The sequence below is a fragment of the Diadema setosum genome, chromosome 19, assembly GCF_964275005.1.
Source record: "Diadema setosum chromosome 19, eeDiaSeto1, whole genome shotgun sequence".
In the NCBI taxonomy this organism is placed as follows: domain Eukaryota; kingdom Metazoa; phylum Echinodermata; class Echinoidea; order Diadematoida; family Diadematidae; genus Diadema; species Diadema setosum.
The window spans coordinates 22741178-22757317 of NC_092703.1; the positions used below are offsets into that span (position 1 = coordinate 22741178).

Genomic DNA, 16140 nt, shown 5'->3' on the forward strand with positions numbered 1-16140 from the left:
ACATCGCCTCCAATGTATACGTTGTTTATAACAATATAATATACAACGCTCAGTAAGATTTGTGTAATATGAACCATGACTCCATTCTGTCAATATATTTCGAGTTTTGCAGTCGAATTTCACTGTGGGGTGTTTGAGAGATGTACATCATGATAACTGCTAGGGAGTTGAATGTTCCAGCATGATCCTGTCGAATTTACTTGTATATAGGTATACATCGGAGCTCTATTGTAGCTCGATCCACTAAACATGGGCAAGTCAGTTTGCATGCTATGCACAGTGAAATCAGTGAAATTTCGGCCAGTATAATTATTCTGAACAAAACATACGATCCCATCGGTGACAAAAACCTGACAATTGATATTATATATAGCATCCTAACCAGAAGTTTCCATGAAGTATAATACAACATAAATATGTAACCAAGTCACTGAGGGGGTTGTACCAAAAATAATTCTGTTTAAAATATTTTTGATTCAAATGATTCATCACATCGCGTTCGGTACGTGTTTACTTATTTTGTTTACACGCGCTAAGCAGAATAAAGCAGAATGAACCATTTGTCAAGCAGGTAAGTCATATTATTCATGACGTGATTGACAATACAGACTTTGCCACAATAGTTCCGTAACAGTAAATTAACACAAAATCTATAACCATCGTTTGATGATAAGAAACCAAGTGTTGTCTGTATTATATTCCATGAATACTTCACGTACAAACCGTTTCGTACGAAACCTGGTCGTAATATGGATCATTCACGTAAACAAATCCCCGCTCTTATTTTTTTTTTCGGCAGTTGTAACGGGGAAGTGACTGTATGTGTATCAGACACAGCTATAAGAAAAAGTGATTTCATTCATACAAACGTGTATTGTTACTATTTTGTCGCATGATTTCGGACATGAATTTCATACAGTTCAGAAGCAGCAGTGAGATTGAAATATCAACATACCTATAGAGATGACCCTTAGTTGCTAAATATACCGATTTGGCAGTCCAAATCAAGGAACCAGCCAATAAATGGTGTATATTTTCCTTCTCTAATTCAATTCAATATAATAATTATTAATTTCTTTATTTCCATCTTTAAGAAGACATGATTAAGAAAAAACTTTGAATTTCAGAAACTCAAGTACTGCCGGTAATTGCAGTGTCGTTGATTTTCAAATGACAATTATGTCGCATAACTCATTATTATCAAACATAGGCTCTCTTAAAAAAAAAAAAAAAAAAAAAAAAAAAAAAAAAAAAAAAAAAATCGAGTGAAAATATTCACTCTCGAAGGGGTGATGGACTTTGCCAAAATAGTTCCGTAACATTAAATTAACACTAAATCTATAATCATCGTTTGATGATAAGAAACCAAGTGTTGTCTTTATTATATTCTATAAATACTTCACGTATACGTTGTGATACCAAGGAGGTACTACGTACGATACCTGCCCGTAATATGGGTCATTCACGTATAAAACAAAAATCTCGGCCTCGAATTATACGATTGGTAACAAAAGCTATCATTGATTTGAAATGGTAACACGACATTTCCATAAAGAATAATTAATGAACCTAAATATAGAATCAAATAAAATGTCTTTCAGGGGGTCTTACTAAAAATTATTTGATTAAAACATTGTTGATTCCTCCGTACCGAAACTTGTATATGGTTCTATCACATCGCCTCCAACGTATACATTGTTAAACAATGTATAAACTTTATAACAATATAACGCTCAGTAAGATTTGTGTAATGTGAACCATAACTCCATTCTGTCAATATCGGCGATGGAGCTCTCGTAGCTCGATCCATGGCATGGGCAAGTCAGTTTGTATGCTATGCACAGTGAAATCAGTGAAATCTCGGCCACTATAATTATAACAAAACTGAACAAAACATACGATCCCATCGGTGACAAAAACCTGACAATTGATATTATATATAGCATTCTAACTAGAAGTTTCCATGAAGTATAATACAACATAAATATGTAACCAAGTCACTGAGGGGGTTGTACCAAAAATAATTCTGATTAAAATATTTTTGATTCAAATGATTCATCACATCGCGTTCGGTACGTGTTTACTTATTTTGTTTACACGCGCTAAGCAGAGTAAAGCAGAATGAACCATTTGTCAAGCAGGTAAGTCATATTATTCATGACGTGATTGACAATACAGACTTTGCCACAATATAGTTCCGTAACAGTAAATTAACACTAAATCTATAATAATCGTTTGATGATAAGAAACCAAGTGTTGTCTTTATTATATTCTATAAATACTTCACGTACAAAACGTTGTGATACCAGGGAGGTGAGCACCTCCCTGGTGATACCAAGGAGGTACTCCGTGATACCTGCCCGTAATATGCATGGGTCATTCACGTAAACAAATATCCGCTCGTTAGCTTTTTTTTTCGGCAGTTGTAACGGGAGGTGAGTGTATGCGGTAAATTTTGATTTTAAAAATGATAATAAATGAGCGGACGATAGATTGCCTGAATTTCACCCCAGCATATTTTTTTTTTTTTTTTGGGGGGGGGGGCTGTAACTTCACAATTAATTTCTATAAAGATGTAGTGTCTATACTAATGTATTTTGGCTCATTTGGAGGTTGAAATCTTGATGCAAACTATATCGTTTCATGTTCTGTGTGAAGCTGCAGCCTGCAATATAGGTGTAGCGTTTCAAATATCATTGGCGTCGTCTATCTGTTTGGATACTTTCTGAAATGTCTTCCAAAAAAATCGGAAGTTACCGAGTTTTTTCCTACTTTTGGGAATTGTGTCCGAAAGAATTATAGGGTGACTATGGTCGCGATTATTCAATAGTGCCTCACATGCGCTGATCAAGCCTATGTCAAGACAGTCATGTAAATACATGTATAAACGTATCTCTGCGCTGGCGATTTGAACATCAAAAATTCAATCGAAATCCATCTAGGATCTTTTTTTCTCTATGTGTGTAGTAGCTAGTACACGTGTATCTAGTCTTCAAACTTTCATGTTCGAATAGATGATAAAATCGTTGATGCCGGTGGTTCTCAAGTACAGACATACGTGAAATATCTACAGTCGGTGCCAACTTTCTTCGGACTCACAAAGTTTAGTACCCAATGGCACAACCGTGAATACATAGTATTCAATGGATGGAGCTGTACATGACTAGACATTTGGATCATTTCCATAACCAGGTAGGTAGGGGTACTGGTATCGGCGACCCAACACGTTCAATGGGGTTACGATACCGGTGTGTGTTCCACCGTACACTTTGAATGAAGCAAGTGGCTGGGCATTGGGTATTGTGTGTGTCTCTCTGGTGTGTGTAGGCCTGAACGGCGAGAGTTGGGAGAAGTGGTGTGTGTAGGCCTGAACGGCGAGAGTTGGGAGAAGGGGAGAGAGATTCTGCCGAGAGTCCTTGGGGAGCTCGCAGAGTGTAACCTTAGGAAGGCCTAAAAATAGATGTGTTTCGGTCAAGGGGTCAGGAGGGCATGTCGCTTCGCCTTCGTGGAATGGAAGGAGTGGTGGCTGGAGTTTGGCTCGCAAAACGCAAAGACAGTATCGTATTGCAATGGAAACGGCAGGTGGCGCTCTGTAGGTAACGGTCATCCTGATAGATGTTGGAAAGATTTTGCCTTCTTGCAGCAAATTACTATGTACTAAATTCGTAATTTTCTCATCTATTTTACACTGTAATGTGAAACGAACCATCATGGATGTTGATACTATCCTTCCTCAACACAATTTCATCAAGTATTCTGCAAATACTAGCAAATAACATTCTGATACGCCACATAAACAGGAACAGGACCATTGCTTTAATCTTGACATTCAAAGCCAAGAAGTCTGCCCGCCTCCCCGCCTGGCACAACGCTTCTTCCAGCGCATCTTCTTCTTGAGCTGCCCTGCCAGCAGGGCGGCCGCCGCGCGCGGTTACGTCGATCGCCGCCAGCGCATATGCAGCAGCAGCGCAGCTAGTGTAGGTAAGCATGCATGTGATCCAAGTCAAGCCGATTGTTCAGTGTTGCAGTCACAATGGCTTCTGTCACGTCTCTATCGGGGAAAGTCGCGATTATTACAGGTAAGAGTCATTCTAAGCTTGGGTATTAAAAGACATTTTGACTGCCACTTCACGGTTTCAGTAGATTTCCTTATCGTCATCGTTTTCAGAGGTTTCAGGTTTGCATTTCACAATCAGTGGCGTGGCGACTATCTTCGGCTTCCGAGTGAACCCACAGATATTTGAATAAGATGGGACTGAGCACACGTGTGTGGAAAATCTCCGGCGCAGGGCAATCACTGCAGGCCGTGCAGTTCAAATCACGGCAATTCAATTACTTCAAAGCGTCATTGTGCCTAAGCCATTTTTTTTTTTTTTTGCATTAAAATTTACCAAAAGGCGAAAAGCGGTGATATGCACGTTAGACTTTAACCGTTTCGCATCATTTTTGTGGCAGGCCTTCTCAGTTCATTATAAAAAGGCTTTGCACCTGCACTGCAGTGGAAAATATGAATTTCATGCATGACTGAGTACAGCAAGGAGTGATCCCTGGATCAATGGATCCATCCCTCCACTTGGTTTAACGTTGCAGGGCAAATCATTTTACTTGACATCGGGTCTTGAAAGTAGTAGCAAACTCTTCAAATAAGCATACAATTAAAGATAATGAAGAAACAATCTTTATGTTTCTCCTTTTGTCAGTACATTGTTCTTTGGCTTTGTTTGGATGTAGATACCCTAGAACTTTTGGTACCGGTACTGTAGGCCTACGTATACTAAATACCCTACATAGTACATGTATGTGTTAACAGTCTATTTAAACACTATACTATTAACAGAGTGTTTGTGTGTGTGTGTAATTTGACTTTGCATGACCTCCATCCCAGGCATAGAACACTGTCTGTACACAGTGTAGACCCAGATCTAGGCCCTAGGTCTAGCTGCAGCACTTTGGTTTGCACAAAATATTATGTATGATGTATCTAGATGTATTAATAGTGGATGTAGAGTAATGTGTATTAATGCATATTCTAGAGTAACTATACACAGCCCAGTCGCCGCTGTACATACGTAGCGCGACAGGGCTGTACCAACGAAGCTCCAAACACGAAGAGGGTCCAACGATAGCATGCGATCGGATTGAATTTTGATACTTTAGATCATTTTTTTGTCACTTCAAACTCATCTGACGAACAAAATGATAATGAGACTTCATATCTATGCTATGAATATTGAAATTTAGATTTGATAACTTACCTAAAATGATGGTTATATGCAGCATGTGTGAACGGTTCACGAACGGTACATCGTCTTTCACGCCAGGCCATTTCCAATATCCGGGAGGTCACATGATCTGAATGCCCTTTCAAAAGGTCGCGCTGTCGACCGTGCTGCTACACCAACACTCAAGCAGCGCATCGCACGCACGCAAAAGATTTCCGCAGAGATCAAGGCGCCATTTTGAATTCTGCAACGATGAACCCTGACGGTGTTAGGGAATCCGCCAGAAAGTATCATTTTTTGGTTCCACGGACTTATCACGAGGGCTCTCAATGGACTTACGAACCTTCTGTAATACAAGCATGCACTTAAGGTGAGTAACGTTTGGTAACGTGTACATTGTTTATAAAGAACGTATAAATTTTCATAAGTTTTGTAGTTGTGTTGTGGTTCCCCACTTTGTAGGTGCCCGCTCGTTGGTCAGACGCTGTATTCGCGTAGCGTATTAACAGCGTCTGGTCGGGCTAATTCTAGAGATGTTCATTGATATGACTAATAATACTCTTGTCATTAAATGATGGTGATGATGAAACAGGAGCCAGCTCAGGAATTGGGGCAGCAACAAGCGTTCTTTTTGCCAAGCTGGGAGCTAAGCTCACTCTGGCTGGTAGGAAGGAGAACAACCTGCTGCAAACTCGAGATTCCTGCAAAGAGAATGGAGCTGAAGAGGTGAGATCAATTCAAGATATTTTTATTGTCATACATGTATTGAATAAATATGTTCCTATTCTCGCAATAAAACTTACTTGTCACATTGAGAGGATGGGACCAAACTACTGACAGTGCCTTTTACTTTGTTGTAAATGGACACAATAAACATTGGTGTCATCTAGACCATGGATCTTTTTCTCTGGTACTAGAGAGCATTAGGAAAAAGGGGGTAAGGGGAAAGTACATTGAAAATATAGTCCTATACGTACATATCTGCAATGTGGCTTCTGGGGTACTAGGTCTGTAGGAAACCACATTTTTTTTTATTTGTTTTATGTTTTAAATTGTTTTTTGGCAGAAAGATGTTCATAGTTGACAAAGTCATATATACTATGTTGATTGAGGATCATCTCTTTACCGCTTAGCCTGTATCATGGATGGTTCTGATTTTATAGCTGGTGCAGTACCTGTTTTTGTAGAAGTGGTTGTGATATTATGTTGTGATGTCCTATCTTTATACTCGGTGTATTCCTCTTTGTCAGCCTCTGACAGTTACTGGCAATCTGACAGATGAGGTTTACAGAAGGAACCTGGTGGATCAGTGTGTGCAGAAATATGGACAGTTGGACATCTTGGTAAATAGCTTTTCATCTTCCAGCTAGTACCAATTTTTTTTTAAACGTATGAATGAAATTGTGCATGCATATACAAAATATCGGTGGCGGATCCAGAGGGGGGCACACAGGGTGTGCGCGCCACCTCTTTATTTTTGTAAACTAGACAAAAGAAATAAAAAGAAAAAAAAAAAACAGGAGGGGGGGGGGTTGTGTGAGCCACCTTTAATTTTGTAAAGGCACCTTGTTCTGGTGACAATGGTGCTATAGGTTGTTTAAGAAACAGAAGAAAAAAAAAGAAAAGAAAAAAAAAGGCCAAACGAAAGCCAACCCCCCCTCCAAAAAAAAAAGTAAAAAAATAAAAATAAATAAATAAATAAAAAAAAATAGAATAGAATAAAAATGAAATAAAATGAAATAAATAAAACAACTGGAGTTGAAAAATTGTACACCAATTGAAAAAAAAAAAAAATCAGTAAGCTAGTTATAATGTGTAAGTCCTACACATGTGTCTCAAGTCAATCTGTCAACAATTTGTCTGATAAGTAACTTCAGTTGCTACAGTCAGTAGTGCATCACATGCTGAATTGTCGCTTAAGAAGAACTGATTTAAGATGAGGCTGCGTCTGTATTTTTTGCCAATTGGATTTCAATGGCCATTCTGTACAAAAGTTGACTGATGCTTTGTGCTCCAATGATTCCATGCAGGTGAACAACGCAGGCATCATTTCTTTGGGTTCCATAGAAACCACCAGTCTGGAGGACTTTGACACCATGATGAATGTCAATGTGAGGTGGGTAGTCTCAAATCTTGTGCCTGTTTCTCAGGGAGATCTACAATTGTTGCAAATTCCTATCACCACAGTAGCCACAGGAAAATTGTGAATGCTCACATTTGATTGCTTGTTTTCTAGTACATGTAGTTGCCATGGTGACCACAATTATTGCAATAGTACAAACTGCTCAGCGAAATGGGCCCCTGGTGTTTGACAAACTTGATGTCTTTCTGTGACTCAGCTAATTTTGTAAATAAATGTTCAATGATAACTGATGCAGACAATTAGTTACATTCTCCTTGCATTGCTGCCCCCCCCCCCCCCAAAAAAAAAGAGATAGAAAGAAGAGAATATATGATTTATTTCTTATATGTCTTTCTGTATGTGTGTAGATAACCCCCCCCCCCCAAAAAAAAAAACAAAACAACAACAACAACAACTTTGTGGAACTGTGAAACGAATTATGCATGAGAAAGATGTTCATATAACTTCAAAGTTTGTCAAGACCATTGCTATGCAGTAATAACAGTATGCGCTTTTGACTGATTTGTACTCAAAGTTTTGATATGATATCTTGCAACTGTCATTTGTATCATTATTACTGTGTTACTGGTATTAGTTTTCCTGCCCTAAGTTATATAAGAGGCCCGTTGCATAAAACTCCAACCGGATTTTTTTCCGGTTGAAATCACAAAATTCCGGTTGGAAGCTCCCAACCAGAGTTTTTATGCAACGGATTTTACATTCTTAGGTTAGCAACCTTAAAAAATTCAGGTTGGGCAAATCCCAACCTGAATTTTTTAAGGTTGCTAAAAAAGTTTTATGCAACGGGACCGAGATATCAATACAAACGTAAAGTTGACAATAAAATGAAAAGAACCTGCGCCTACCAAATGAATTTTGTGGTTTTACAGTATGTTTGAGAAGAAAAGTATAAAGACATTACTACTACTACTACTGCTATTATTATTACCATACTACTACTACTACTAGTACTACTACTAATTATAATAATGATAATTATAATGATAATAATCGAAAAATTAACATTTTTACTGCAATTAAAACAAAGTTTTTTCAGTACCTTACCATCATAAACTTACCATAAAACAAAGTTTATAATAATATGAGGGAAAATGTTTCTCTCTTACTTCACTTTCAAAGGTCTGTCTTCCATCTCACAACATTGGCTGTTCCTCATCTTTTGAAAACCAGAGGCAACATAGTCAATGTGTCCAGTGTCAACGGCATCAGATCTGTAAGAATCAAATCAACAGCTCATTGAAAAACAGTGATTGAATTCAATGTAAAGAAATAAGTATGGTCCTAGGGTCAAGAGTCATTCTAAACTAACTGCAGTCTGGCCATAGAAGTTTTTTTGCTGGCACTAGAGTCGAAGTGAAAAGAAAGAAAAATACAGCTAGAAATTGCAATGTTACATTTACAAATGGAGAAATAAAAATGACAGTGACAGTTAATTTGAAAAGAGAAAATTACAAGTCATAGCTGACATAAGTAAATACTTGACTACCCGGTATGCAAGTTTTGGGCCAATCTCATGCTTTATTATAAAAAGTTGCTTGTATTTCAACATGGTATGGTTAGATGTGGAATCCAAATGTATGTATATTAATCTTATATTGCATGACTCTGGCCGTGGATTTTTCTCCATAGGAAGAATGTGGGGTACCAGTTCAATTTCATTATTGTTATTATGATAATTATTGTTATTGTGATTATATCATTATTATCATCATCATCATCATTATTGTTGTCACTGTTGTTGTTACATCGTGCACTTCTGTTGTAACGAACACCGTTATAGCAACATTCTCGTTGCAACAAAGTCAAAATTCAGGTCCCAAAATTATACCTCTCGCACACTTTACCTTTTGACTATTAATTCGATATAACGATGGAAAACTTGTGGTCCGGAGGACTTCTTTATAAGGAGAGTTCCTTGTAATCACTGTAATCTTCATTCTTGGAGTACTAATTGCAGCGATTTGTTTCTGTTCAGTTCCCAGGTGTGCTGAGTTATTGTGTGTCCAAATCAGCCCTGGATCAGTTAACACGATGCTGTGCTCTTGGTAAGTTACAATCCTTTCTCTCTTTTTTTTTCCTTTTTTTTTTTTTTTGCTTGGTTGGTTGTTTTTAAAGTTTGAAATGCACGATCTTGTTTCTACTGTGAAGTCTCTTCGATGAATTATGAGAATGCTACTTGCTCACCACGGCTACTGTCATTAAAGTGGAGGGCTAGTAACTGATCAGTGGGAATCAGTGGGAATGCTGGGGAATGATTGTTCCAATCCTTGTGAGATTCATTTAAGAGTACAGGTTGTACATTATATATCTATTGTTGTGTGAAAATCATTTGCTTCAAAATGGTCTAATATTCAAGTAATGTGCAGTTTAATGTTTCCAGGTTAGCATGCCTGTACAGTGACGGGGCATTAAACTACACATTACTTGAATATGAGACCGTTCTGAAGCAAATAATTTTCACTCAACAATAGATATATAATGTAATCTTAAATGAATCCCACAAGAATTGGAACAATCATCCCCAGTATTCCCACTGATTACCACTGATCAGTTACTAGCCATCCCCTTTAATGCATTTTATGTACTAGTAATGGGTTTATGAATGTAGCCAATCTAAAGTGCTTAAATGAGTCATGTATGCTCTCTGTATAAATTCATTTTTTTTTCTTTTGGCTAATGCACGTGAGTGCAAAATGTGTGACAAAAAGAGCATTTATATATTTATAACTTCACAGCAGCATGTTATCTTGTAGCAGATTACTGATTGCTTTGATTCACATGGTCGTCTGCACTACCAATCAAAGAGCAGCCTCATGGTATTACAATACAGGGTTTTAGCAGCTGATATCATAGTCCATAAACCCATTTTATAAAGCATATAATGCATAAAAATGTTAGTGAAGATGTGAAATTTTTGTGGTACAAAGGTGAATTTCAATTCTTTGTTCTACTTTTAGCTAGCACATATTCTAAACCTGCCAAAATACCTTCACAATTTTCTCTGCATATCATGAATGGGTTGACAATTGCACAGTGCGAATTCAAGAACCCACAAATATATTTTTGAGCCGCTCTGCGCGAAAAATTAATTGCATGAAAATATGGATATTTATAGTATTTACAGTATTGGGCAACATGAACTTGACTCAGCCTCATGCATGTTGCACAGCTATAAATGCGTAGATTGTGCTACAATGTACGTCTCCACTAACACACTTTCATCTGTGAATTATTTGCATAATGTTATGTCAGTGAACTGCTTTATAGGATAAGTCTTCTTCACAGATGTGACTGTTGAAAATGGAATAGCAAACACATTTTTTTTTTTCATCTGTGTAGTTAGGCTCATGCCAACATCTAATCCTCCTCTGTTCTTTTTTCTTCTCCTTTTTTTTCACAGATTTGGCAGCAAAGGGAGTCCGTGTCAATTCTGTGAAGTAAGAACCCCTTCAATGCACACTTAATATATCTTGTTAGATGGCGAGTGCTAATGACTAGTTTGGAAAATTATTGCAACGGAGTTCTGATGTTAGGCAGGAAGATGTGAAGTAAAAAAGAATGCTGTATAAATCAATGTGGACAGTGGGAAATTTCAATGACAAGAGCCTGCTAAATGCCACTGCTCTGTATGACAGAAAATGTGTTTTGTGCTCAGGGAAAATGAAAATCTTATTTGAACAGTGAAGATTAAGAAGATTTTATCTCGTCAGAATTTATGTCAAGAACAGTTTTGCCTAAAGAAAATCACTTCTCTTGATTCTACTCGAGAGCTGCTAATATTTATGTGTTAGAATGAGAGACATTCCAAAAAGCAACCAGGGAGATACTAATGTGTAGACATGCATCTCAGTGGGCAATCATCATTTCAAAATCAAAGCGGCTCAAATATTCCTTTGTCGGGACAAGGAGAGATAGCAACCTATAGTTATAACAAGATAGGAGAGACCACAATAATTTTCTAATCTCAACAAGATGTGATGAGGACAGACAAAGTAAGTAGGGGCAATAATGATAATTTTTTCCAGAAATTTCCTCTCATACTTACAAATCTTGTCATATCTGTGAGGGTCATAACGGGGTTCACCTGTATTAACTCTTTACAATGTACAATGTATGTGCCATGTTGTGAACCCCCTGTGTGCCACATTATTCTGAGACACCAACGTAGTTATGATTTGAGAAAACATTCTGTTTTTCAAATCTATGTAACTTCTATTTAGATTTCTGTTAAATTGGACATGTAGTAAGCAAAGTTGTACAGAAAATGCCAAGCTTTGCTTTGATGAAAATTGTATGACAGATCGATGATTGTTTTTCTTTAAAATGACCGGTAGCTACAGTACTGTAAAGGCATGGCTTAGAAACTTAGAATTTCCGCGCAAATTTAACAGATAACACTGTGTGATAGTCACTCACCACATAAAATTCAAGCTATATGTCAGACGAACGGAAGCGGGAGAAAAGCTTTCTTTGTACTGCGGCAATTGGGGACTTTTCGATTAGTTTGGGTGGGTTTGTGGGTATGAGCAGAATATGCGAAGTTTGCACGCTGTCGACTGCATTGGATGTGCGAACGTGGCACATGAAGAGTTTTGAAAGAGCCTCCAGGAGTACCAAGGTTACTTGTAACTTCTGTATGCATGAAGGCAGGCAATGAAGAATAGTGTGGAGATCTATTAGGGAGTACAGTGTCATCAATGAGCAGGTGCGATGGGATAGACTATCAACTCTTTATGTGCCGCGTTCGCACGTCCGGCTCAGTCGACGGCCTGCCAACTACGCATGTTCTGCTCAACAAACAAAGCCGCCAAAACCGATCGATAAATCGCTAATCCCGCGGTACAATCAAAGCGTTTCTCGCGCTTTTGTTCCTCTCACATACGGCTTGCATTCTATGTGGTGATTGACTATCAAGCAGTGTTCCCAACTAGATTTGCGTGTACATTCTAAGTTTCTGTTACTATTTTATGTGCAAAAGTCATGCCTTTACAGTAATGTAGCAACTGGTTATTCAAAAGAAAAATTGAAAATAGAATTGTTATACATGGTATATAGAAGCAAAGTTTGACATGTGAATTCCTCTTTAACTTTGCTCACTATTATCAGAAATTTGTAGAAGTTATACAAATTGGAAAAACAGAATTCTTTCTCAAATCATGACTACCTTCGTGTCTCAGAATAATGTGGCAAACAGGGGGTTTTCACCATGGCACATAAAGAGTTACTAGATGGAGAAAAAGTGATATGCTGAGTACATGATTCTTGTGTTTTAGTCCACATAATAGAGTAATCAAAAGGTGGGAGTAATCATTGGTATGTTTAAAGGCATAATTTACCATTTGCAGAAGAAACAAAAACCCAGCATTAGTGCTTTAAAATAGTTCTAAATTATGAGCTGGGGGTAGAAACAACCACTTTAAGAATTTGAATCCATATAATCAATGTTAAGTATTGTTAAATACACAAAATGTGAACAATGCTGCAGTTATAATGAAAATGTTTCCACACTAAACCTTCTGCAGTTATGGTTTTATGAGAAAAATACTGATGTCTCCTTATATTTTAGGCTTTATTGCAAAAATTTGATGGTAGAATGTTTTTTGAAACAACAGACCTACACATATGCATATTTATAATCACTGCTCCCAAAGGTAAACAGGACCTTTAAGATATTGTCATTTTTGTGTCACTGTCGATGATGAGGTGTGATCCTGATGATGATGATGTAATAAATCACTCCTGGTCTATAGTAAAGCACCGCTTATAAATGGGTGTGTCTCTCTGAAACCATCCTCCTCCCCCCAGCCCTGGAGTCACCATCACCGAGCTCCAGAAGAGAGGTGGTCTCAGTGAAGAAGCCTACACCAGTGTGAGTAAACTCTGGAAGAGGACAGAACAAGTAGGAGAGGGTGATGGTCCTAATCTTTCACAACACCAAATCCATGGATTTTGATAGACGTCAAATATAATAGGAAGACTCTCTTTTCCCTCCCCATCTGTGATATAGTCTTCATTTTTGCATGACCTATTTTTCTTTTCCACACATACTCCCAAATATCTTAAAGAGCAGCCACAAAGTGTATATGACATATTCATTTTAAGGATAGCATTTCTGTGTTTGTTATTGTTTCTTCATATTTATGTGGTTTTCTTTCAAATTCTTGTTAAATGGGTATACAATTATCTGGTTATTAGTATTGCTTCATCATAATTCTATATATGTTCAGTCTCTTGTACTTATGCGAGCAAGGCATCCTGAGTTCTTTTGTTTTCTTTTTCTTTGATTATTCAAAAGAAAGTTTGTTCAGTGTCATTCACACCGCATTACTGTATGTTTTTTCTTTGCACTCAATGATCAGTTCTTGGAAAGGAGCAAAACGACGCATGCCCTGGGGCGCCCAGCACAGCCTGAGGAGATAGCTGAGTGCATCGCCTTTCTTGCTTCTGACGCCTCCTCCTTTGTCACCGGAGTCACCTTGCCTGCAGATGGCGGCAGACATGCTATGTGTCCACGATAAGGAGTGCAAAACAGAGCAAAACAAAAGCTATGTGTGCTGCCAGCCATTTTGTCAAATTTTTTTGTGCCATGAGGGAAGCAATGGAGTTATGTATTGGAAGGACGGAGGATGACATAATCTCATCAGAAGCTCGTCTTGGGAGATTTTGGAGGTTTGATGTGTTGCATGTGCCTGCTTGATGTGAAACAACAAAGAATCTGTTAGCTGGGTCCTGGGAAAGCAAAGTGAGCTTTGGATACTTATTTGTATGTGATGCCATGTCGTTTTTTGGAGTACAGCGTATCATCCAGCTGAGGTGACCAATTGCGTCCAGTTGTCTACTTTGACACAGAACTATGCTGTAATCGAATGAATGGCAACGTAATAAGTAGCAAAGAGAGCAAACCGTTTGCCACCCCCCCCCCCCCCACCAGCTTGTGTGATCAAGTATGCTTAGACTATTACCTGTCATGATGCTGAACAAAAAGATAATACACTGTATACAGTTCTATGTGTTACTAAAAAGAAACAAGATCAAAACTGCACGACTGCAGTAAACACATAATCACTATATTCCAGTGTGAGGACTTGGTTTGAAATCGCAGATATACACCAAACTCACTGCAACAATCGAGAGTGTGCTAGGGTTGTACAGTGTAAGTTGTTTTTGGAGAGAAGTTATGCACTGTAGTTGTACTGTATGATCTTCAGGGGCGAATCCAGGAATTCCAGAAAGAGGAGTCACCTTTACAAAATTAAGGGGGGGATGCATGTGCCACCATTTTTTTTTTTATGTCTTCTGTTTTACAAAAAAAAAAAAAAAAAAAAAAAAGAATTAAGAGAGGGCAGGCACCCCATGCGTCCCCCCCCCTCTAAATATGAGAGACTTGCCTTCCAGAAAAAGTAACCTGGCAGTTAATGTACAATGACTTCATAGTATAAAATGTTTTTTTTTTATTCTGCAGCACAGATTGCATTTGAAAAAAGGGCATTTTGCATGCTTATGAGACAAGGTTACTGACAGTGCAATGACTTCAGTTTAGCCTCTCATCTATAAAATGTTTCTACATGTACAATTAATCCATCATGTTCAAGAAACCAGATTTCCTTGGTTTGATGCTAAATACATGTATTCATTTTATTAAAACTGCCACTATTCAATATTTATGTTTCCATTAGGTAGAGTAATATTCTTTCATTTGTGACAGTATTTGCTTATATAAAAGTTTTTTCTTTCAGTTGCAAAAATTTCTAAATGTCCCTTGATGGTAAGCTATTTGAAACTGATTCTTGAATTTGCAACATATTACGAAATATTTTTCTCTTTCAAATTAGCAATGTTTGGTTTTTTTTGTTGTTGAAAATGTTCTCTTTTTTCCTCTGGGGTGGGGGGTAAATCTTTTTCTGGTTTTGTATACATTTAATGAGTTTCATCTGTTTGATCTGGTCTTTCTCAGGTATAAGGTTTGAAATGAAATGACTAGATGCATATTTAATGAAAACAAAATGGTAATGTTCATGTCAAAATCAACCCAGGTCTGAATTAAGCTTGTGTTAAGACTACTGGCTGAATTCTAATATGAATTCTCTAAATTGTGTTCTCGAGAATGTAAGTGGCTTTATAGGTGTCTTCCTCGTGTTGTTATGAACTAAAATGGAGATTCAATTCAGTACAATGCAATTCGATCCTGTGTCGGAGTCTGTGGTTGAAAACGTGACCACAGTAATGATAATAGTATTGAAGATGATTATTTACAACTGGTGCTCGTACGTGAGACATGGCTGCATATTATCTTGAAAGTCCTATATATTTAATTAGGGACTGATTGCAAGAGATACTTAGAAATGTAAGAGCAGGAAGGAAGTTGGTCAGATGAGCAAGATCTAGCACTTAGCAACAGGAAAAAGTTGGGAAATGTAAGGATCAGAAGGGTGATGCAAAAAGTCATTATCTTCCAAGAATTCAGGTAATTTGATATTGTGCATTTGTAGGAGGTAGGCCTGTGTAAGTGAACACAGTGACCTCAAACTATGCACTTTGGCAATAGTGAAATAATCTTGATGTATCAAGATTTCCGTCATATCAGGGTTTAAAGAAAATATTAAGTTTCTGACAAGAAAAGTGAGTTTGTTATCACAGTATTGTACATGTACCCAAGTTCTCCATCATTTGAGTCCGCTCTGTTAGGTTGTTCCAAAGCAATGATTTATTTATTTATTTATTTATTTTTTTTTACAAATGTACTAGTATCGTACAACTAATCATGAACATTTCTGA

General features: G+C 37.6%; 1 protein-coding gene across 1 annotated transcript; it reads left to right on the forward strand.

The window, feature by feature from the left end:
* The first annotated feature begins 3981 nt into the window (after window positions 1-3981).
* LOC140242567 (3-oxoacyl-[acyl-carrier-protein] reductase FabG-like) lies at window positions 3982-14637 on the forward strand. Its single transcript, XM_072322310.1, has 9 exons — window positions 3982-4079; window positions 5815-5948; window positions 6473-6565; window positions 7253-7338; window positions 8485-8578; window positions 9341-9410; window positions 10766-10802; window positions 13171-13234; window positions 13725-14637. The coding sequence occupies exons 1-9, from the start codon at window positions 4034-4036 to the stop codon at window positions 13881-13883; spliced, it is 783 nt and encodes a 260-aa protein (XP_072178411.1). The 5' UTR covers window positions 3982-4033; the 3' UTR covers window positions 13884-14637.
* Window positions 14638-16140: the final 1503 nt, after the last annotated feature.